The 22,192-nt window shown below is 43.1% G+C and overlaps 2 protein-coding genes across 9 annotated transcripts; both read left to right on the forward strand.

Annotated features, from left to right (window-relative positions):
• The first annotated feature begins 1,119 nt into the window (after positions 1-1,119).
• On the forward strand, positions 1,120-7,331 carry LOC117738698. 8 transcript variants are annotated; one of them, XM_034544745.1, is made up of 9 exons: positions 1,126-1,576; positions 2,220-2,262; positions 2,716-2,788; positions 2,876-4,802; positions 4,900-5,030; positions 5,465-5,508; positions 5,599-5,978; positions 6,079-6,208; positions 6,595-7,331. In XM_034544745.1, exons 5-9 carry the CDS (start codon positions 5,026-5,028, stop codon positions 6,621-6,623), a joined length of 588 nt encoding a protein of 195 aa, XP_034400636.1. In that variant the 5' UTR covers positions 1,126-1,576; positions 2,220-2,262; positions 2,716-2,788; positions 2,876-4,802; positions 4,900-5,025; the 3' UTR covers positions 6,624-7,331. The 8 variants fall into 8 exon arrangements, with proteins under 8 accessions (XP_034400631.1, XP_034400632.1, XP_034400633.1 ...); XM_034544744.1 differs by having other exon boundaries at positions 2,876-3,191; XM_034544740.1 differs by lacking the exon at positions 4,900-5,030 and having other exon boundaries at positions 1,120-1,576; positions 2,878-3,191.
• A 763-nt stretch (positions 7,332-8,094) lies between these two features.
• Positions 8,095-10,723, forward strand: LOC117739517. Its single transcript, XM_034545965.1, has 5 exons — positions 8,095-8,434; positions 8,552-8,574; positions 8,869-8,983; positions 9,076-9,249; positions 9,431-10,723. Exons 1-5 carry the CDS (start codon positions 8,339-8,341, stop codon positions 10,046-10,048), a joined length of 1,026 nt encoding a protein of 341 aa, XP_034401856.1. The 5' UTR covers positions 8,095-8,338; the 3' UTR covers positions 10,049-10,723.
• Positions 10,724-22,192: the final 11,469 nt, after the last annotated feature.

The following is a 22,192-nucleotide window of genomic DNA, read 5'->3' on the forward strand; positions in this document are numbered from 1 at the left end:
AACTCAAAACATCTCTTCAGGACATTACCCCCGCACATTATAAATATAATAATATTGTGGTAATAGTATACTAAAAGTTATACTTTTGGCTTATTCAAGGTGATTACTATGCTATATTACTTTGTACACTATACATACCATTGTCCATTAAAGTATTATAAATGTATTACCAGTATCCTAAAGGCTGAATGAACTTCCCAGATAGTAATCAAAATCACTTTATTGAATTAAAGTGTACATGTATAACTAAACAGAACACATCAATGAACCATCAAACATTGAACCACAAACAGGATCCATATGATGTAGTTTTTCTTTGGCTGAAGTGCTCATTGTTACACTTTGGCCTGATGACGCTCCCACGTCCGAGGCACTCGTCTGTGGACATTCTTTAATAACAGTATCTGTTAGGAGAAGAGAGATGATGTCACAGCATAGTCATACAACATCTTCTTATATTTTGACTACACAGGAAAGGTTTTTATTTTTGACTCGTTTCCCGATGAGGTCCCTTCCCTGACTCCCATGTTATCGCACCGTTAGCTAGTTAAGTGTTGGAGAAACCATGTACACCGACAATAAAAATGAAAGATTTACATAATTATCATTGCACCCGCTAATAAGCACGCTGCATTTGCTGAGCATTAGGATTTATAAATCTGAATGACAACATCTATCAGGATTCACAATAAACATTATGGTGCCCCTTCATTTCAACAAGTCCATTTCCTTTGTCTTGAACTTATAAAGTATTATTAGGCTGCAGAGGAAAGTGACCCTTATGAATGTATTAAGCCGTATACACGCTTGACAAGGACCCACAAATCAGTTATCAGTGACAGCAGACAGACTGAGTCGGGTGGAGGAGTCTGGCTGTAATGTAATCTATAAACAGCAGATGGCCTTTGAGGACATCAACGCACATGTTTCTTGCACATTTATAGCAGAGATGTGTCACGTGGGTGTTGTGTCGTATTTTCTTCTTTGGATTCAGACAAAAACGAGAACACGGAAGTGTTTTGTTTTTGTTTTTTTTAAACGGAAAATACACGGAAAAAAACCTGGTATGTCTGTATTTTCGACTAAAAAAATAAAACATATCGACATTTCGAAGCTTTCGACAAAGTAAGCTCAGTGGTTTGTAAAACTAATGTAAAAACACGCACTGGGCCGCCATTAAAAAAAAAAAATACTTCACGGACATGGAGAAAAATCGGAATTGACCATTGTAGGATTATACTCGAACGTAACGTGGCAGCTGGACAAGCAAACACAACGAAAACATGCTAAGATGTCCACAGAAGTGTCCCTTATGTGTTGTTTTAGAAATTGAGAGTGATTTCTTGGAGGCAAACTATCAGTAAAACAGAGTTCCTGTTTGTTATGTTTGGGAAATCGAGACCGACGCATCACCATACTCCTTTGTACCAAACATCTGATGTGCACCTGAAGGCATCACATGACTAGGGAGTGGTCGATTTCTCAGCAGACCGACATGAGTCATATTTCCGTGAAGACGGCCACGGACTCAACCGTTTGCTCTTCAACTCCGGTAACCAGCCGACTCCTGTTTCAGGTAGTTTGATAAACGTTAACGTTTAAGTTCTTTCTTCACGCTTTCGATTAATTCGTTTCATGTTTCCCTGTCTGTTGAAACGACTTCTTAACATTATCGGCGATGTTAAAAGACGAAGGTCACTTTCGGTTTTGTAAACTGTGTGACATTAAACATTCTTAAATGTGTTTGTAGGTTTCACCTTTTTAGATGATTAGAAACGGAGAATATGTTCCTGCTGAATAATCCATTGCTGTGACATAGACTTCACAATTATAATTCAATTCCGATTTATACCGTTTTTATTTTATTTGTGAAAACATTAGAGCATTTGTGATTTCAGCCGACTCCATAAATATATAGTTTTAAATATCGTGTGGCTGAAGAGTTAGCTTGTGTGACTATTTTGTGCGCGCGTCATAACAAAAGTCCGTGTTTTTGTCTATTCGGTACGGAGGCTTGGAGAGCCCAAAAAGCACGGAGATCGACCGATTGTATAGAACAAGTCTGCGTCACTGTTTTTGTCCTTGTGCTGTTCCCTTAGTGTGTTGTCTTTTATATGATGGTAAAGTATATCACAATGTAGTATTACTTTCAGGACTCGAGTAAATGTTGATAGTATTTTAACACCACTGCTTTTAACAATACACATTTTGTTTTCTAGGTGACCAGAAGGCAAGAATGGCTGCTGCTTCAGTGAGCTACCAGTAAGAACCTGTTTTCTTAAGTTTTGTTAAGGGTACTTTAAGTTGGCAATTAGGAAAGGCAGGTGTAGTAAGTGATACTTAACATTTGAATAGCACATGTTGACGAATCCTATTGAATAAAGTGAAATGAGAAGTTTCAGACGGAGTGTGAAGGTGGATATAAGAAGAGGTTCATGCCAAACACTAGCACTTGGACAACGTTGAGATTTCTGGTCTGGAAATGTATGCAAATTATTATAATTATTATTAATTTGCATATTTTAACAGACAATTTCAGAAACCTTGTAGTACACCCATTCCCCTTAACCCTTTAACTGCCATGCTCTACATTTTGGGAGAGCACATTTTAAGTCGCTATATCTTATCTAACATGTATTGACCTTAACTGAACCTCATTGAGCCATCTCTACAACTTAATTGATTGAGGTGTCTTTAAGAAGTATACCTTCTCAGCTTGCCTCTTCACAGGAAGTTAGCAAGAAATAGTATCCAGACATGTGGACACTATTTGGTGAACATTTCAAAGGTAAGTACATTTATTCCGATTTCAAAGGATTTGGGCGCCGATGAAGGAATGATTATACTTCAATAAATTGAGCTGTTTTTTTGAAAGAGGAAAAGGATCGCCAATCAGAGGTTTGACCGGATCGCATGAGAAACATTGCGTCTCTACGGTCGACACTCAAACTCGACTACATTGTTGAGTTTGAGTGTGACGACCCTCCAACTCTGCTGGCCGGGTTCCTGCTCGAAGACGGCTTCCTGGTGGGAGGAGCTGGGACGTTCACCTGGTCATACCAGCCCATCTGATTGGAGCCTCCAAGAAGGCGTAAAAGACAGCACTTCTGGGAGTGTCTCTCAAGTCAGCCTTGAAGAGGATCGTTGGCGATAATTCTCCACAAGAAGAAGCTGATGACCTCCGTGTGTGGGTAGGTGCCACCGTCACTGCCTACTACACACGCTTTACCGGCGAGCCGTGATAACAACGTTTAAACCTCCAGTGAAACTCTTCACTACATTATTGTGTGAACATTAGAGACGAGAGTAACCGAGATGAACATGAGCTCCAGAATCAGGAGGACATTCTCACTGTGACAGAAAACATGACAACAAAAAGAAAAACAGAACGTTCTGTTCAAACTACTCGAGCAGTTTGGCCACGCACCTGTTGACAGACTGATGAATGCAGCACTATCCTTAAGGACATTGTAAAACACTTTGAGACGTGCACCAGATATAGCAAACCAAAGCCGGGAGTGTGATGTCTGCATGCAACCGACCACTTCACACGCTTCAGTGCAACTCAGGGAGATCGTGAAGCACTATATACATTGCTGGATACGTGTTCATGGTCCTTCACGCAGACTGTTCAGGGACGATGGGGGTGAATTCAACAATAAAGATAGGAGAGACAAGCTTCAACATTGAAGTGAAAACCACTGCAGCTTACAGCCCATGGATCAATGGGCTTTAGGAAAGGTATATCAAACCCTCACTGAACTCCTGATGAGAGGGTAGAGGAACAATGGATGTGACTGGAGGATGGCCACTGGAAAAGCCACTGGAACATAGAAATACTGTTAAAACTTGGAGTCCATTGAGCCTGAGGACATTTCTGGCACTACCGGTTCTGTTGTCCCATCTGAGCATGTCAAATTATGTGCTAGCCATCCTGAAGAAGACCTACTTATTGGGAATGATGACGCCTTCATGTCTGCCAAACACAGTGAACTCTGCAACTGGAAAAAGAACGATGTGTTTTGAAGAAGTAAAAGACGAAGGCCAGAAATGCATCTCTACGAGGTGGGTGTGCTCACTCAAGGAGACACCTGATGGTGTTGTACCTAAAGCTAGATTAGTTGGAAGAGGCTTTGAAGAAATGAACACTGCGGAGCTCCCAAAAGACTCCCTACATGTGCCTTGGAGTCTCAAAAAAAAGATTATGGCAGTGATATTTCCAAAGAAATGTCCGCTAACCTCTCTGGACATGAAAGCAGCCTTTTTACCAGTCAAAGAGTTAACTTGAAGCCTTGCTTGTCATGTGGTTGATGTCATCTGGGGTGGTCCAGAAACATTCTCCACAACGTCATCCCTCAGACTTGAAGTGCACAACAGCTTCAGCTACATTGAAATGTATTCACAAGAAGAATCTACAACCCATTCCTGTGGACCCCGACAGAGCCTCTAACAGACACTGAAGCTGACATGTTAACGTCAAAGATTGGCCAAATATTGTGTAGCAAGGCAATGAAGACATTCAACATAACGTGCGACATATCCATCCCAGCATCAAGTAAGAAGCATGCTGCTGTGCAGACTCTACACTGTGCAAACAAACGGGTCAGGAGACTGAACTCAGAAGAGGTGACCTTGAGGTTTCAGCTGGCTGAATGAAGCCAGTGGAGTTCAGTGATTCCTCGACGGGAAACCTTCCAGACGGAGGAACTCGAGGTGGACACCTGGTCCTGCTTATGGGAGAGAGTGCACGATTTCCACCTGTATGTTGGCAGTCAAAGAGGTTCTGTGCTCCGAGTTAACCAGTGTGTAACAGTTTGGTTCTAGAAGAACAGAAGACGTGTGCGCCATTGTTGTTGGTGTCTCTGGAGTTATTGAACAAACGGTTGCCCACGGTTTCAGAGTCAACGAGCAGCACCCAAAGTCGGCCGACCATCGTCCTGCTCTCCTGCAACTCAGAAGAAACGCTGCCCCCGAAGACCCTCAGAGCCACAACCAGATGTGCATTCTGAACAACTGTGGACTCGGATGAGGTGTGTTGAGACGGACATGTTTGGAATGCAATGTTCTTCAGTGTTTTGCAGCGCTCCCTTGTTTAAATTAAAAACAACATGTATCACTGGTAATCGGTAGTGTGCAGTGTATCTAACATGTATGCTGTTTATTAGTCCAATAAGTTGGCATAGTATTTGATTGATTCTACTGTTTTGGTATTTGTATGTATTTTGGTACCGTTTGGTAGAGACCTGTATTTCTAGAACTGTGGTGTCTGTTGACTCTTTTTGTTGTTTTAACTACCTCAAATAAATAAATAATGCTAATCATTTTCCCTTCATTTTTCCCTGACAGAGGACTTTAAGGGGTGAATAGTAACATGACCGGAGCGCTAAAGTTACCAAAAGAATAAATGACAAAGCTCTTATTTGAGTTCTATTTTTTATAAACTCGATCACTTTCTGCCTTTCAGGTCTGCAGCTATGCTTAATTTCCTGCACAGCAAAGAACTTGAAGGTAGACTACACACACCTTTGCCTCACACATTGTACAAGCTTGCTATGCTATTTATGTTCCATATTTAATCAGAATTGCGTGTTGTTGCAGGTTCAGATCACCTGACAACGATGTCAAAGCTCGTGTCCACATATAAACAAAAAACTATGGCCTTAAAGAATCCAGCTCGTGCCACGTGGACGATTGGAGACCTTCATGACACCATTTACAGTGACGAGGACAACGTGGTGGATGGGTGGAACAAATTCTACCTTCCAGAAATAGTCAACATGCAGGTTCTGGGTGTGGTGAAGGGGACTTCGTGTCCGTGTGACCAGCTGGTTCTGATGACCTGCGAGGACACAATGGTGTACGGCTACGATGGAGAGGAGCTGCACCTGGTGGCTTCAAGCATAAATCAGCTGAGTGACAAGGGGCTAAAGTATCCAGCAGCCGAGTCCTATGACAAAGGGAAGCCCTTCCAAAAAATGGTACGAAGTTACAGTTAATTTGCTATGAACAAGCAGGGCTTTGTGATTGGTCACCTGTAGGTGCTGACGATGTCTAATTTGAGTTGTCTTTTGTGTGCAGAGCAACAAGGACTGGGATACAGTGAAGAAGGGTACCGTGGGGCAACATTTGAACCAAAAGCATCACAAACTGGTGATAGGACAAAAGTCCAGATTCTTGGAGAATCTCAGATCCATCAGACGCAACACAGGTTGGTATTTTTGTCTTTGCTGCAGGGTAAAGATTAAGCTCATACTTTTCTCTGCTCTGGATGTGTTGATATCCTACATCAAGCTTAAAAAAAACCTTCATGCTCATGATGATCTGCTATTAAGTAACCCTGAGGTGTCTCTCACTGGAGTTGTTGAAGTCAAAAACCTTAAGTTTATAGCCAGGCCATGAAATCAACTCTTCCAAGTCAGAGTCTGTGACCCCTTGACCTTCATCCGGCTTTGCCCCTTTTCGATGGTGACCTTTGTAGCGCGTCACTGCCCGGATGTCTGGTCACTTGTTCCATCATTGGTGACTGTGTTCATTTCTGTTTCACACTGTTCGGTATTGAGTCTTTTAATTGGTTTCTTTTCTCTCCTCTCTCAGGTCCCGCCCACTCGGAAGGAACGCACTGACGATTTTTGTTTTGGCTGGTGTTTAATATTGATTGGTCACTTATTGATAAGGTGATCACATGTATCTGATTTAATATGATGTATCTATTACTAATGGCATTACATTCATGCTTTTATTATCATTATTAGTAGACTGTATCTACTGCTGCTGTTATAAGTAGTCATAATTTTTCTGATTATATATATTTTTGACTAAAAAAAATAAATTAGATAAAATAAAATGGAGAGGCTGTAGCTCAGTGGTCGTCCCGTAACCACAAGGTAGCCGGTTCGATCCCCGCTCTCCCCCATAGTTGCATGTTGAAGTGTCCTTGAGCAAGGCACTGAACCCCCAGTTGCTCTCCGGGCGCTTCACTGCTCCTTAATAATTAAGAATGGGTCCAATGCACGAGGATCAATAAGTGTACATTTATTTTGGATTTCATTTAATTAATGATATAGAGGTTGAACAACAATTGAAGGACTACCTCTTAATTCCTTTATTTTTTATTTCTCAGAGCATTTCGTGATCTATTGTATATTTTGTTAATAATGTGAATTAAGGTGATAATGGAATTACCATTTCAAACATTTATTTCCAATAATTGAATATGAGACTAATATTTTTTTCTTATCATATATTCTGTGACAATAATACAGTTTTTTCTTCTATGAGCACTTTAATTATGTCTTCTTTGCCCAATAAAAGTATTTTTGTAAACCCTTGAACTGCAGAAAACCTTTTATTCTTCTTCTTATTCTAATTGAACTCTGACAAACCACAACATATGAGGACGTTGATTTTAGACTGAATTATTGATTACTCAAAAGAACTTGTGGCAGCAACATTTTACCTGACCAGGTGTTAAGTCTTTTTAAGCTAAAATGACGAATATCTGTGTTTGTTCTTGCAAGAAGAGGCTCTGTAAGTGAGCGCTGAAGATTGAATGTAGCACAGCGTCATAAATACAGTTTACAGGGGTGGAATGTTCTGCTTTGACATGTACAAACAAAGGAGTACTTATTGGTGTGATCACAAGACATATAGATACATGTACCCTGCAAGGAGGGCTTAGTCAGCGTGGTCAGCACACACACACACACACACACACACACACACACGCCAATAGGTGTGACACATACAAGTCCTTTATTCATAAAAGGGACTTGCATGTTATTTAGACAGCTGCTGCATAAACCACAAGTCTCACAATACAGTCCTTAATAGTTTCACTCATTAACAAACTTCACTGCATTAGTTGACCTAGATCAAAATTCACATTACAAGCTTCACATGGAAAAGATGCAGACAACACAAATAACACCAGGAAGGGGGAGCAACAAACTCACTGAAATGCTGAAAGAACCATAATTTGTCAGTCACATCTAAATATTGTTTGATTGTTTCCAAAGCACACAAACAAACATGTTTTTCATAAAGCCACCATGCTGAGCGTCCGTCATTAAACATGTCCAGTGAAGCAGAAGTCAAAGTTTCGTTCTTATACTCTGATGGTTAGAAGCTGTTTCCGTACTTTTCGTTCAGATAAGGAACTCTTTGACTTCCTGGCACTGCCCCTGTTTTATAGATCCTGTTTCCTTCGCAACATCCTGTTGTTATTGGTTTCCTATACACAGTTACATGCGTACATAAAACAACTATTACCAGGACTATGATATTCCAGTAGAACAAATGAACTTCATAATAAAGTCATTGGATGCATTATTGATTTAGAATGACACCACTGAAGGAACAAACTAAGGAGTGGTACAGTCAGGGGGCGGGGCTTCTTTTCTTTCTTTCTGTTTCATTTCATGAAGACTTAACAATGGTGAGTATCGCTGCTTTGAAGCGCTTTGCTCTGCGACTATTTGATATCATTATTATTAATCTGCACATCGCTAATTTCCCTTCAAGTGAGTAATTGTTGTGTCGTGTGTTATTTCAGGCTGACGAAGAGCAAAGACGCAGGTCAGTCACAGTCATTACCAAACAGTATTCAGTTAGTTGCAGTTAAAAAAGGGATTATGAAACTATTAAATTAGTTTTTGATAATAATGGTGGCAGTTAATGCATTGTTGGAAAAGTTTTTAACCGAATTGAAAGTGATTACTTTGCTTATACGTTGGTTTAGTAGTAGTTGTACTTTATCAATAACAGATGAGTAGCCGACTTATTTATTTAATTATTAGTTTTTTAAGTACAACCGTATTATTGCATTCTGCTTTAAAACCCTCTAAAAACATTTTATATTTATTATTTCAGAGAAGAATTTCTGATAGAGAAATACCCTTTCAGAAGGAACGCCTTCTTGCTTATCAATAAAATGGTGGAGCTGATGAGCCAAGCTCCAGGTGATGTCACAGCTTTAGTGGATGAGGTATGTCTGATGAATGAAATGTACGGCTTTCTGGACCCAATGCCTCTCAAAATAGAACATTATATCTCTTTGAATGTGTTTTGACTCCACAGATTCTTCACAGCATCTTCTTTTTGGGAAAAATCCACAATCCACCATTTTCTCCAGAAAGTATTCTGAATGACGACCAGATGTTGAATGAATTGGAGGACCTCTTCCCTCGGCCTTTTGACCTCTGTTCCTCTCAGCTACCAATGCGGAGTCCGTTTTCATGTGTGCTAGACATGGTAGGATAATAGTTTGTCAAAAGATGATTCAATTCGTCTTTGTAAAGCTGCATATCATTTCTACGTCACCTGGACATGTTAATATATTACAGTTTACAATGACTGCACATCATGCATTTCACAAACTAAGCATGGCTCTTAGTAAAATACATGCATTGATAACATTTGTGATTGCTTGCAGGTTATCCACCTGACTGGACGAGAGAACGAATTCGAAATCATAGATGGCCTGCGCGCGCTCATCAGTGAGCTGGACCTCAGTGAGGATCTGGTCTCCTCCACCATCTGTGTCTCTCACAGAACCGATATTAATGGTCCAGTCAAGTACTATGGAGTCTCCATGTCCGCTCCTGGCCGTCTTCCTAGGAAAATCATGATTGCTGCGTCCTGTATTGGCACCTGGGACAGGTATGTAGCCGGTGCAGTGATGACCTACTTTCCCTCAAAGAAGAAAGACTTTGATGGAACTATCCAACTTCCAAAGCGTGTCAGGTGCCAGGCGTTTAACCTCCGGAAGAAGGAAGAAAAGCCTCCTTGTGGATCATGTGGCAATTTGTTTGGTTTGACACCATGTGAAAAGAAGGAGTGGGTATATGGCAATTGTGCCGAAGTTGAAAGTTTGAGCAACTTGTTTAAATATGTGGATGACGTCAAAGTGAGAGCGCGACCAGCATCTAGGATGTACTCGGATGGGGTAATGCTTCTGCTTGAAAGGCATGTGAAGAAAGAGCTCACTAACTGGCTTAATCATCGGGAATTTACGTGGAGCAATACTTTCTACACCCCTCAATGTCTCTGATCTTAAAAGGAGACATGATTGAATAGCCTATTAAATAGTGAAGTAGGCCCACAACTCCCGTGATCTTTTTTTATTATGACGTGAACAACAATTATTTTTAATGTGATTCTTTATCAGTAAAACGCCAATCATATCCTTGTGATCATATAGGCACTGAAATTCCCACGTGGGGCCGATCACAACAGACGCTTCAAAAACGCTCCCTGGCAACAGCTGATCAGCTTGTGGAGAGGGGGTGCGCGCGCAACCAGGCGAGCAAACGTAAATATCGGGGGGGCTGGGGGATGTGTCAATGCAGACATCGATCACTTCTTAATCTTCCTCGTAATTAACTACCAATAATATCAATGTCTGTTCCAACCACATCTACCAGCATAAAAACAGGAAGTAAAGTAAAGTAGTAAAGCCCGCCCCTCGCTTCATTTGATTGGCTGCCGAGCGCTGAAAAGTTGAGGAATATTTGATCTTTTATATACACACCAGTACTACAGGGAAACAGTGTTTTTATATTGTATCGTTTTTATCAACGCTTATTGTTAATTATCCGGCTGCTTATAAGAAATAAAGACATGCATGCATTCATGGCTGTCAACTGTCTGAATGCAAAGCAGGCAGAAGATATAAAAGTTCATGTATTGATCCTGTCAATGGCATTAAAATCCCAAAGATTGTTCATTTGTTTTGGTTTTATTGACTGCGACCTCATCTAAAGAAGTGATTCTTTGACAACAACATGGCATATATAAATATACCCTCTATAGACTCTAACTTAGTTTAGAGTCTAGAGGATCATTAAAATCACCAGAAGAAGAACATCTTAACGACCCGCTTCAGGACACCATCAAGGACCAGGGTATCTCCTAAACCCTCGGCCTCTGGCTCAGGCCTCTGCTTGAAAATGAATCGAGTGTTTCGCTGCAACTTCAGGTCTGAACAATCCTCATCACAATAAAGGTAAACCTTGTGAGGGTTCTGCGGAGGTGTAAGCATCACTATGTATTTTACTCAACCGGGACACTATTAACACTATTTGTAAATATTAAAACACACTACATAATCTTATGATGTTTCAGTTGGAGTATTATTGGAGTGTAGGGCACTGTGAAGAGCATCTGGCATGTGTGCCCTCTCTTGTTCTATTACTGGCACACCTTACATATTTGCATTCAAACAAAAGCTCACTGGGCTTCCCCTTGAAAGATGTGAGTATGATTCAGATAAAGTGCACATAGCCAAGTTAAAAAATAAGCATACACATATATCTAAAGCATACACCTGTTATGTAAGTGTGGGACCAGACACGTTCTGAGACGGCCACTACAATTGTTTCTATTGTTTTTAAGATGTATAGGAATTGGGCTTATTCATCCGGCTTATTTGACACAGTTATTAAAAGCAGAGTAAACACAAGGTTTGAAACAACTCTTTTTTTATACTGCTGCCGCTATAAGAATGTCTATATGTTGGAAGTACAGCAGAGCAAAGTATCTTCATGAGCATCATGTGATGAAAGAAAAACCTCCAGAGATAAAAGAACGTAAAGCTTTTCATGCACTATAATCATATCCAACTGTTAACACGTCTTCTTCACAGTACAATGATTCTTTTGCTTGGTTTGTCTCAGTGGCAGACATCTCCCACTAGATGGCAGCACAACCATTTCCAGTTAAAAACAAGCTCTACGTTTAAAGTCATCATTTCATTATCTATGTAATGTAGATATAGAAACGCTTAGATTTATTTAACAACACAGGCGGAAAAATCATATTGATTTGGTTGTTTATTTAAATTTAAATTGATAGTTTTGGGGAAAATTCTGAGCACCAGGGTAAAAAACCCAACATGGATGAATGGTAGATGAACAGCGCTTGTTTCACACCCTGATGAGAGAAAACGGGATTATGTAGCTCCTCTCAGCTCTACGGAGCGTCTTTGAACTCATCATTTGGGGTTTTAAAGCCTCAAGAAAACACATTTTCAGCAAAACAGCCTTAAAAACTCACTGAACGCTTCCTGCCCAGCACCAAACAAACACAGTTAGCAACTAGCTGGGGAGCTTAGTGGCACATTTAGCAACTTAACACGTGATATTGCCCCTCGTCTGCTCCACGTGTTAATAAACCAGTTCACCACGTCCACCTCATACACACAGATGCACTTGCAGTGCGTTTCCAGTTTGTTTCTGCTGCTCCCAAGTGGCCAAAAGCGAACGCAGTTATAATCAAAGGGTGTTTTCACCCCTCCCTGTTTAAATATATTTTTTTATATATGTTTGATTAAAGAAGGAGAGATTATGTTTTTTTTGTCTTTACTTTACTGTGACTTATCTTACAGCTCTCCAATTTATCCTGTGGGTGTTTAATGGCGTCCCAGGGAGTCTTTAAACACAACAATCATCCACTTCTGGAGATTTCGTGCTGCCAAACAGCATTTTAACAAGCCGTGTAAGGATCCCCTGAACAATAGCAATCAATGGCAATTAAAAGCCTGATTAATTCAGTCCTTTTGTCAACTTCCAGATACTGTGTGTGTCTCTCAAATATGGCATTTTCTTCAAGGGATCGAATGCCACACAGGCTTGATTGAGGAAAACATTTCGCTTGGTGCTTAATGAATCCCACGGTGTTGGTCTTAATGAGGAATCAGGACTTAATGAGGAATCAGGACTCTCTCTCTTTGTTTCCCACCATCCCACCTTGATTGCTACTTATCTAGGTCATCTCTGTGGGTTTTAATCACCGAAGAAATTCATTTAAGATGTTTCATGATTTTGGACTGTTTCTCTTTTCACGCTGTTCATCTGGTCACATGACATCTATTGCTTCTGTCCATCCGGGGAAAGGGATCCTCCTCTGTTGCTCTCCTGAAGGTTTCTTCCCTTTTTTCCCTGTGAAAGGTTATTTTTGGGGAGTTGTTCCTGATCCGATGTGAGGTCCTGGGACAGGGATGTCGTATGTGTACAGATTGTAAAGCCCTCTGAGGCAAATTTGTAATTCGTGATATTAAAATAAACTGAATTGAAATGAATTGAATTTTTTTATTTCTTTATATTTATTTAAGTATACTGTAAACTGTATTTATTTTTCATAGTTTGAAGTAAAACATTTTTTTCAGGCACCGGTATAATTTTAAAAGTATCGTTTTAGCACCGGTATCGTTTTAAAAGTATCGTTTTAAAAAGTATCGTTTTAGCACCGGTATCGGGAAGAAAAAAGAAAATCGATACCCATCCCTAGTAATTCACAAAATGTTTGGTGAAATTGAAATTTGGATTAAAGTCATGGAAAATTCATGGAAATCCATTGGTCAATATGTGTATGAACCCTGACAGTAAGATTGGAATACACGCCGGCGGTAATCACTCCTGACTACGCCACTCGGAGTTCACTAAAGTTAATGTGGAATCGGTGTGTACTTATGCCAAGACAATGTCGGACTCCGTAGACTTCTCTTGCCCTCTCCCCAATTTGATCAGGAAGTACTTTGCAAGACCAACAACACGGTGGTGTTGGTATGTATAGTGCAGACAGTTTGACATACAACACAACACAAGTACCAGAAGTCAATTTAGAATGTTTAGTGTACAACTGTGTGACTTACAACATCGTTATAGCAGTCATTTACAGACCACCATCTTATCCAATGTCTTTGTTTAAAGAATACCTAGGGAAGTTACTTGATTGGCTTGATGATGCAAGAAGTCAAACAACTGCTGTCATGGGAGATTTCAAAGATCATCATCCATCTGTAAGTGTATTACTGACAAAGGGTATGTTCAGGTTGTCACACAACCCACAACTGTTATGTGCAGCTGCAGGTAACTGGACCCAAACGCCGTCAATGAGGGAAAGGCAACTTTATTGCACAACAGGCTTTAACGCAGACAAAACGGGACACGGGGAGTTGGGGTCGGCCGGGGCCTAATAGACATAACAAACACATTTAGGGTTTCGTTTTCCTGCATTATATTTCTTGGAGACGGATTTATTCAGAATTTTTTTTATCTGGATGCAATACGTATGTCTAAGAAGGAAGATCTCTTATTTAATACTGAATCAGAGATGGAAAACTCTGACCTGCTGGAACTGGAGAAGGAATTGTCGTCAACCCAGCAGCTGGGCTTGCCATTAATGTTGATGGAGGAACTCCGACAGGTGAAGGAGGAACTCCAACTGGTAAAGAAGAAGAACCAGGTCCGTTTACCAAGATCCACTCGACCTTAGAGACGGAGCTCCAAGAGGTGAAGGAGGAAAACAAGGTTCTGAAAGAAACAAACCGAAACCCGGAGATGGAGAAGGAGCTCCAACTGGTAAAGGAGGAAAACAAGGTTGTACGGCGACCTTGAGTGCCTTGAAAGGCGCCTTATAAAACCAATGTATTATTATTATTATTATTATTATTATTATTAAGGAAAAAACACTCCTGGAGGACATCTGTCTAAGACTTAAAAAGATAAAGAGAGGCATCTTTGGCAGGATGGGTCCAAGAAGAGATGAGTTAGACAAGATGAAGAGGAAAATGCTTCAGCCGGAGACGGGGTTATTCAACAGGCTGCAGGAGTTCATGGACATCCGTCCTCCACAGTTTTAAAGGGTGGCAATCAAGCAGCTTTTTAAGACAGATGGACTTTGTCTAAATAAGGCTGGAGTCAAACTATACACATCCAACGTGATGTATGTCCTACGTCACCAATCTGTTCGTGCCAAGGACAAGGCCCAGGAGGAGAAGATAACACAGCGTAGCAGCAGCGCCGAAGGACAACTGCCGGCCCCAGATGACAGCTCAGACCAGGAGAGATATCAGGGCAGAGAGGAGGGGGCTCCACCCATCCCCGTCTCCCCTGGACCCCGCAGGTCATCACCAAGCCGACCTCTCTCTCCTCGTTTCTCTCCTACAACAACCACCCATTCTCCATCCTCTCCTAATCTGGGATTTAAGGAAATCATATGTACCCCCAGCAGTCAACGTCCCCCTCAACTCGCCAATCTAAGCCACAGCGCCCGGCTCTTCACCCCTCCACGCACACTCCCTCTGATCCCACTGCGACATCATCATCATCAGGCTTGGGAGACTGATGATGTCAGCACTTGTTGATATGTGCCGGGCCGCGGCTACATAGTTAATGCCTACGACTCACAGGATAAGCTGGGGCCCTGTTTCTCAAAGTGTATCTCAAGTAACAGGAAACTCTTAAATCCTGTAAATGTATCAAATCTGATAAGCATTCCTCTTCAGCCACAGTGTGCTGAAATAAATCGGGCTGACAATGCTTCGAACACATTAAATTTAGCTTTATTAAACATCAGATCCTTGGCAGGTAAAACATTTTTAATTAATGATCTTATTACTAGGCACAATCTTAATTTTATGTTTTTAACTGAAACTTGTTTTTTTAACTGAACACTTGCTTATTTAAAAAAAAAAAAAAAGTGCAGGACCCACATGCAGGACCTTAAGGACGTGACGAACAACGTCCACTACAACATGAGAGCGAAGTTGCATGCTTAATTGTTGCGCATGCGCAGAGTGGCCGGCACACGTTAGCTCCAGGCCAACTTGTCGTTCATAAATCTGAGCACAAGGGAAAAGGTGACCGCTAGGGACGCGGGTTAGTTAACACCTCGTTCCGCAGAGAGACATTTGGCACTTTTTTTATTTTAAATAATAACAAGGTTAAGATAGTATTGGTTTCTTGCTTTCCACAGCAATTTGTTTTAATTGTCAGCATGTTGCCATCTTCTAGCAGGGTCAAACTAAACCGAGTCGCGTTAAAAGAGGTCGGTGGGCTAAATGTGGAGCTGCGGCGGAGACGACTCCCGAAGTCCGTGAACCTCGAGTCCAAAACACGAGAAGAAACCCAACCGGCGTCGGCCTCCGTCCCCGGCGGCGTCGTCGGCGGCGAACCGTTGCAAACGTCTCTAACGGGCCCGGGATGTGCGAGGGCCGCGACCCCAGAAGGAGAGCCGTTGGAGAGTCGCGTAGGTACGCAGAAGCAAACAGTCGGGAGGGGGGGGGGTCTCGTGCGGGTTTGAACGAGAGGGGTCGCGTGCGCTAGGCGAAGTATCAACGGACGAGGGTGGTCGTTTAAACCGAGAGCGGAGCGGCTGACGTCAAAGCGAAGGCTAGGTTCGCCGTTTGTCCTCCACGTCGCGCGGCTGCGGGGACACGGGACGAACTCGGGCGACACACGGCCGATACCCGCCGGCCTGTCACGTAAGGCGCACTTTAGCCGTGTTGTTTATGAGTTAACTGACCCACGAGGGAACGAAGTTACTGGTATTTAACTCCAACTGAAGTGGGTTTTAAATGAGGATGTCTTGTTTGGTCAAAGTTTTTTGCTAACTTTTGGTTAATTGCTGTTTTTTGTTTGTTTTTTTAAAGCTAAGTGTGGGGTGCTAAGCTAACGGCGCGGCTAATATGTCACAGCAAGGTCACTTTATGTGTTTTCTGTGTAATTGATGACGTAAAGGGGGTAATTTATGTTAGGTAGAACATAAAATGGCATTAACCGACCGTAGATATGCATTGGATAAATAAGTTGATAAAATCAGCTAACGCAGTGAGCTTTTCATCTCATCTTCCACTTGAAATTGGTGGGAATCCATTTCTGTTTCAACACACACACACACACGGGCATATCTGTGGTAATAAAATGGTTTAATTTAGCCCTTCAATAAATCCAGATGCTGAGTCACCTTTGCACCATTTGACAATATTTTGTTTCCACTTGCAGACATTGATAGCGACGCTCACCCAAGACCCACCGGACTCTTTGGCTCAGGAGGCTCTTTGAGAAGAGCGGTCAGAGCCTCCGGCTGTGGTCTCCGTGGGCACTGTAAATACATTTCCCCCCAGCGGAAGACAATGGGCAAACAGGGCCAAAAAAGCTGTAGCGCAGGGCTCCCGGTTGGGGTTGAGAGCAATAGGGGAATCGCAGTCTCCGAGACCTCTAAGAAGATTATCATATGGATAGACCAGAATCCGAAGGTGATGCTTTGCGACGTAGCTCAAAAATGTGATGCTTCTAGTCACGCTTGTGGCTACGTGTTACCGGAACTTCTCAAGACCAAGGTTGTGCATTGCTTCAAACGGGAGATGAGAGCTGGAGTTCGGTTCGGGCATGGCCGCCACAAAAGCGAGGAAAGTGCTCCGTCTTGCAATAGTGAGTTTTCCCCCGGCGTTCAGTTGGAGAAGAGCGTCCGTCAGCCTCGAAGTCCGGCCGAACACCGAGGGTGCTCGAGAGAGAGCACGGATGTGTTGACGTTGTCCGGTCGTTTCTTAAAGGGTTGGACAAGTGAAAGCTCTGCAACCTGTTCTGCTTCTCTCTCACTAGGTGAACGTACAAAAAAGTGGGTGGAGTGCACGACTGGCATGTGGGACAAGGTTGTTGAGGAGGATGCTGGGCCAGGATGCTGTCAAAAAGAAGCAACAAATCGCAGAGACAAGAAGATAAAGCTTGGGGATCGTGTCAAGGATGGGATGTTGCCCTCCGGTCCAGGTTTAGAAAGCAACAGCTGCAAAGACTCAGCAAAAACAGACTCTAAAGGCAAAGAGAAACCATGCCGTTTGACGGCCGATGATGGTCCGTCATGTGTAGAGCACGCGGTTGTGGGCAGCGGCTCGCTCAGCTCTGCTGCGAAAGAAAACGGTGTTTACAAGAAATCTCGTAGTGAAATTGAGCATCTCGCAGAAACCGATGCCGCGCAGGCAGCGGCTGCGAAAGTGTCTCCTGAGGGGAACGAGGCGGACGCTGATGAACTGGAGTCATTCACCTGCCAGAGAGTGAGGGCCTATTCACGCAAAATAAAAATCACGTGTGCACGCACGTACTTGTCCTGGCCCTTCTCCAACAGTGGCTCGACCCGTAGAGTGCATGCCGGCACCACAGGCTGTCCAGCAGAGCCTCCAGATCCATCAGCTAGAGAGAACAGCAACTCTCCGTTGGCTCAAAATCAGCCCGTCTCATCCAGCGAACGAGCTGACGACGTGCTCCCAGCGGCACCTTCAGCCCGCCAGTGTTCTCATCACAGCAAAGAGAGGCGAGACCAGGATGGAGAAGGCGTTTTGGAAGAGAGAAACAGGAAAAGACCTGCTGATTCGTCTTCATACACTGTGGAGTTTGCATCTCACTTTAAGGAGGCAGAAGCCTCATTAGCCGGTCTTCACTCGGACGCGTCGCCCACCCTTTCCATCCCAAGTCGGTGTGGAATAAATCGCGTCACAGCCTTACGTAGGCTGTTTAACGGATATGAAACTGACAGCTACACGTCTACCCCTTCCCCCTCAGCTCTCGGCCTGAGCGACTGTGAAAGCGTCACTACTTTTTCCCCCATGTCGTCGCCATTCACGCGTGATGGTTTGAGAAGCCTCTCGGCCACGCCGTCCTCTCTCCCACCTTCATCGTTCCCACTGAAGAGAGTCGAAGGTGTCGAGTTGGCTGATTCTACAAGTGCACCACTAACGTCCTTTGCAGCCAAATTCACGAGCAAAGCTGGAGATGAAGCGTTGTTCCACTGGGAAGAAATGCAAAGGACTTCATGGGCTCCTCCGCATAACTCTGACTCTGATTCATGCTCCTCCTCCCTCCTCCCTCAACACGAGCAAGAGAGCGATCACAGATTTCCACCAGGCAGGAGCCCACCATCTGACACCAGGCCCTTTAACCAAGTGGTCGCCAAAGAGGGATTGTTGCACAACGTCCTCACAGAAAGGGGTGTCGAAAAGAACTCAAATGAGTTTTTGCTTCCACTAATACTCTCTCCTGTCACTTCACCACGAGGGCCCCGGTGGACACGCCTCCTGCCCCAAAGACCAGGCTGTTCAGAGAAAGAAGAAGAGGACGAGGAAGAAATGAACAAAGACGCCAGAAAACACAAGATGTTGCCTGGAAGTGACGTGCAACACATTAACGGTGATCATGAAAAGGCCAAAGATTATCATGAACACGGTAATGAAGAATTAGGCGAACCCTCCTCTTCTCCCAGCAGTGATGAAGAGGACGTCGGGGCCTTCAGCGATGGGGGGCAGCCACGTTCCGCTCGCGAAGAGGGAATGGGTCCGTCTGAAATAGCGTGCAGTGAAAGAGGTGATCCTCGGCAAAGCTTTTTGGATGAGTTCACCGCTTACAAACAGGACATCCTGCTTGTTGACGTGATCCAGGATGACCCAGAGCTGTTTGAGAACCTACCCCGGGAAAAACTGTTGAAACTACACCGAGCCAGGGTCCCTCAGGCCTCTAAAGCCACACCTGTTTTTGGAGTGGTGAAAACGCTGTCGCCGAGGATGGACGGAGCATCACTGGTGCTGAAACAAAGGTACGGCTCTGAATGTTTGATGGCGTCGCCTCACAGTCAAAGAACGGTTGTGTAGCTTATTGTAAATTAAATCTCTTTGTTTGTTTTTCAGTTTGACAAACTGCAGTGGTGATTTTCACGGTCCTGATAACACAGGTATGTGCCCCCGTCATTTTAAGCCACAGCACAACATGCTAAAGTTGTAAACTTCTGCAACAGAGGAAGACATTTTTTTTGGTGAATATTTCTAATGCTAAATTTTGCCACTGATGGTTAACTAAATAAATAGTGGAATGTGGTACATTTTCTTCCAAAGATCATCCTGTGATTGTTCTTATTTTTCAGAGGACAGAAACGGCAGATCATGGCGACCTCAGTGTGGCGGCGGCGGCAGTCCTTCCAGAACGCAAAGCAACGCGTGGCCTGCTGCAGAAAAGCAAACCAGAAACGTGGTAATGTCGCGGCTCGAGCACAAAACGTCAACACGGTCTCTGCTGCATAGATGCTCGCTGATTCTCTCCCCACCCCCCACCCCCCACCAAAATAAAAGAAACTGGTACGTCCGGTCCCTGTAGTCATGCATGACGTAATGGCCTTATGCACTGGTTCCCAACCTTTTTTCTTAAAGCGACCCCTTTTTATACCATCATCAAATATATTTATGACCATTTCATATTCAAGGCATAGCAATAACGGACGTAGTGCACAATTTAAGAAAGAAAAAGCTTCAGGAAGTTTGTGTAAAATGAGAGGAATTGTGAGCTGATTATTTCCTGGTTACATTACAGATGACTGTTTTTAATGAACTTTTAATCCAAATCTGTCTGTATTATGGATTTTTTTTAAAATAATTATACATACTTAATGGTAGGTTTCGCAGAGAGGGAGGGCTCTGTGACTGACACTATGTCCTTATCCTGTTTATATTTTAAATAGTAAACCAAACTCTAATTTGGTTTCCTCACAGAAATGAATGAAAACCTGAGATAAAGACCAGCTGTTTTCTTTCATAAAAAGTATCGTACGCCTCCTGAAATCAAGAAGGCCTCGCGAGCTCGTCCAAACAGGTTTAGTTACATATATAATAAGAACTTCGTGTTCAATCTGTTTTGTGTCTTTTTGAACAGGGTCCGCCCGATGCCAACAACAATCTTGTAAACGAAGTCCCGGAGAGGTAGATGGTCCCGCTCGTCGCACGATGGAACCTTTCTTCAACTTTCTTGATCTTTCATTGTTTTGATAATCACTTTGTTTGATACAGGAGCGAGTCCGTCCCGACCGTAAACTCTCTGCATAATCACATCCGGCCGCTCATGGCTGCAAGAAATGGTAATTGGAAATGTGAACTCAAATTTAATGACACACAGCTGCTGTGTATGACGGTGTGCTCCTCTGCTCTCTACACAGGGCCTTTGATCACAACCCCAGCAAACATGATGGAGTCCAGGTGCCAGAAAGCGAATTCTGTAAGTGTTGCATTAAATATTAATGCATTTTAAGAACAGTCCCCGTCTTCCCACGAAAAAAAAAAAAAAATCTGAATTCCATAGAATTAAGTCTTGAATTTGCAAGAAAAATCACAGAAATGGCCATTTCAGCTTAATTTGCTGTTGTGTGTAAATTCCTTAAAGAACATTATAGTAAATAATTGTGGAAAATGATTTTTTATTTCATTTGTAATGATGCAGCATCCCCTCTCCTCAGTATTGCAGGCTGTACTTCAGTGAGTCGCTCTCCTGTGGGTTCAAGAAGTGTCGCTTCCAGCATCTACCTGTGGAGGGGGACGAGAAGGTACTGCTCGGGGTCAAAGGGATATTTTCGTAGCTTGCCAGCATCGTGCCAAATCCTGAGCACACTGGAGCGCCGTACAGATCTGTACTGTGTTTTTTTTAAAATCCTGTGTTACCCGGAAGAAAACTGTTTGAGACTCAAAAACAAGAGAAAAGTCTCGATAAATTGAAGTAAATGGGGTCTGCGTCAATTCATCAAGACTCGTCTCTTGTTTTTGGTAACGCAGGACGAGTAACTGGTTTACAAAAGGTCATTTAGATGATGAACTTCTGATTTGTATAATTCTGTTTATTGAACTGATGTTCAACGCCTCTAGTGGGGTCATTCTTTATTCTGAACCCCCCCAAATCTGTAACACTACACTCAATTCAGTCACTTCCCCTTTCTCCCGTCTGTCAGTTCTGTGTCGATACTGTGGTACGCTTCACCAAAAAGACAACGTGCCTTCAAAAAGCAGGTGAGTTTACAGTTCAAACCCTCGTGGGCCCAGAGTGCCTCTTTTTGAATGTCCTCACCTCTCTCCCCTCCCTTTTTTTTTTGACTTCTTCACCTGACTCTCCGCGGGTGTCTTTTACGCTCCTTTGGTCTCCAGGAGCCGTGTTTACAGGCTACTACCAGAACAACCCACCGGGAGAGTACTTCTCCATGCCGGTGCTCCTGGCGCTCCTCTGGACTCTGCTCAAAGCCGGCATGGTGTCCGACATCTTGTCAGTCCTCCGCATCAGCTTGGCTCACAAGATCGTGGTCAGTGTGTTTTTTTTTTTTTTTCCCCAATACCGACTGTTCACAAAAATGTCCCGCTGCAGTACACCGTGTAGTCCAGTAGAGGGCAGGTCATGAAGCACTTTTGATGCTTATATTCAAATGACCCTTCACCACAACTTGCTTTAATATAGATGCTGAACGTATTCCTCTCTTCCTCTCCTGCTAGCCCGGCCATGAATTCCTGTTGGCCCTCTTCAACCTTGTGAGAGAAAACGGTCTCATGGGAGTTGTATCTGACCTCGTGCAGCTCACATTCATGGTATCGACGCCTACGCGCTTCACTCGCCGCAGGGTA

Source organism: Cyclopterus lumpus, chromosome 11 (assembly GCF_009769545.1).
Source record: "Cyclopterus lumpus isolate fCycLum1 chromosome 11, fCycLum1.pri, whole genome shotgun sequence".
In the NCBI taxonomy this organism is placed as follows: domain Eukaryota; kingdom Metazoa; phylum Chordata; class Actinopteri; order Perciformes; family Cyclopteridae; genus Cyclopterus; species Cyclopterus lumpus.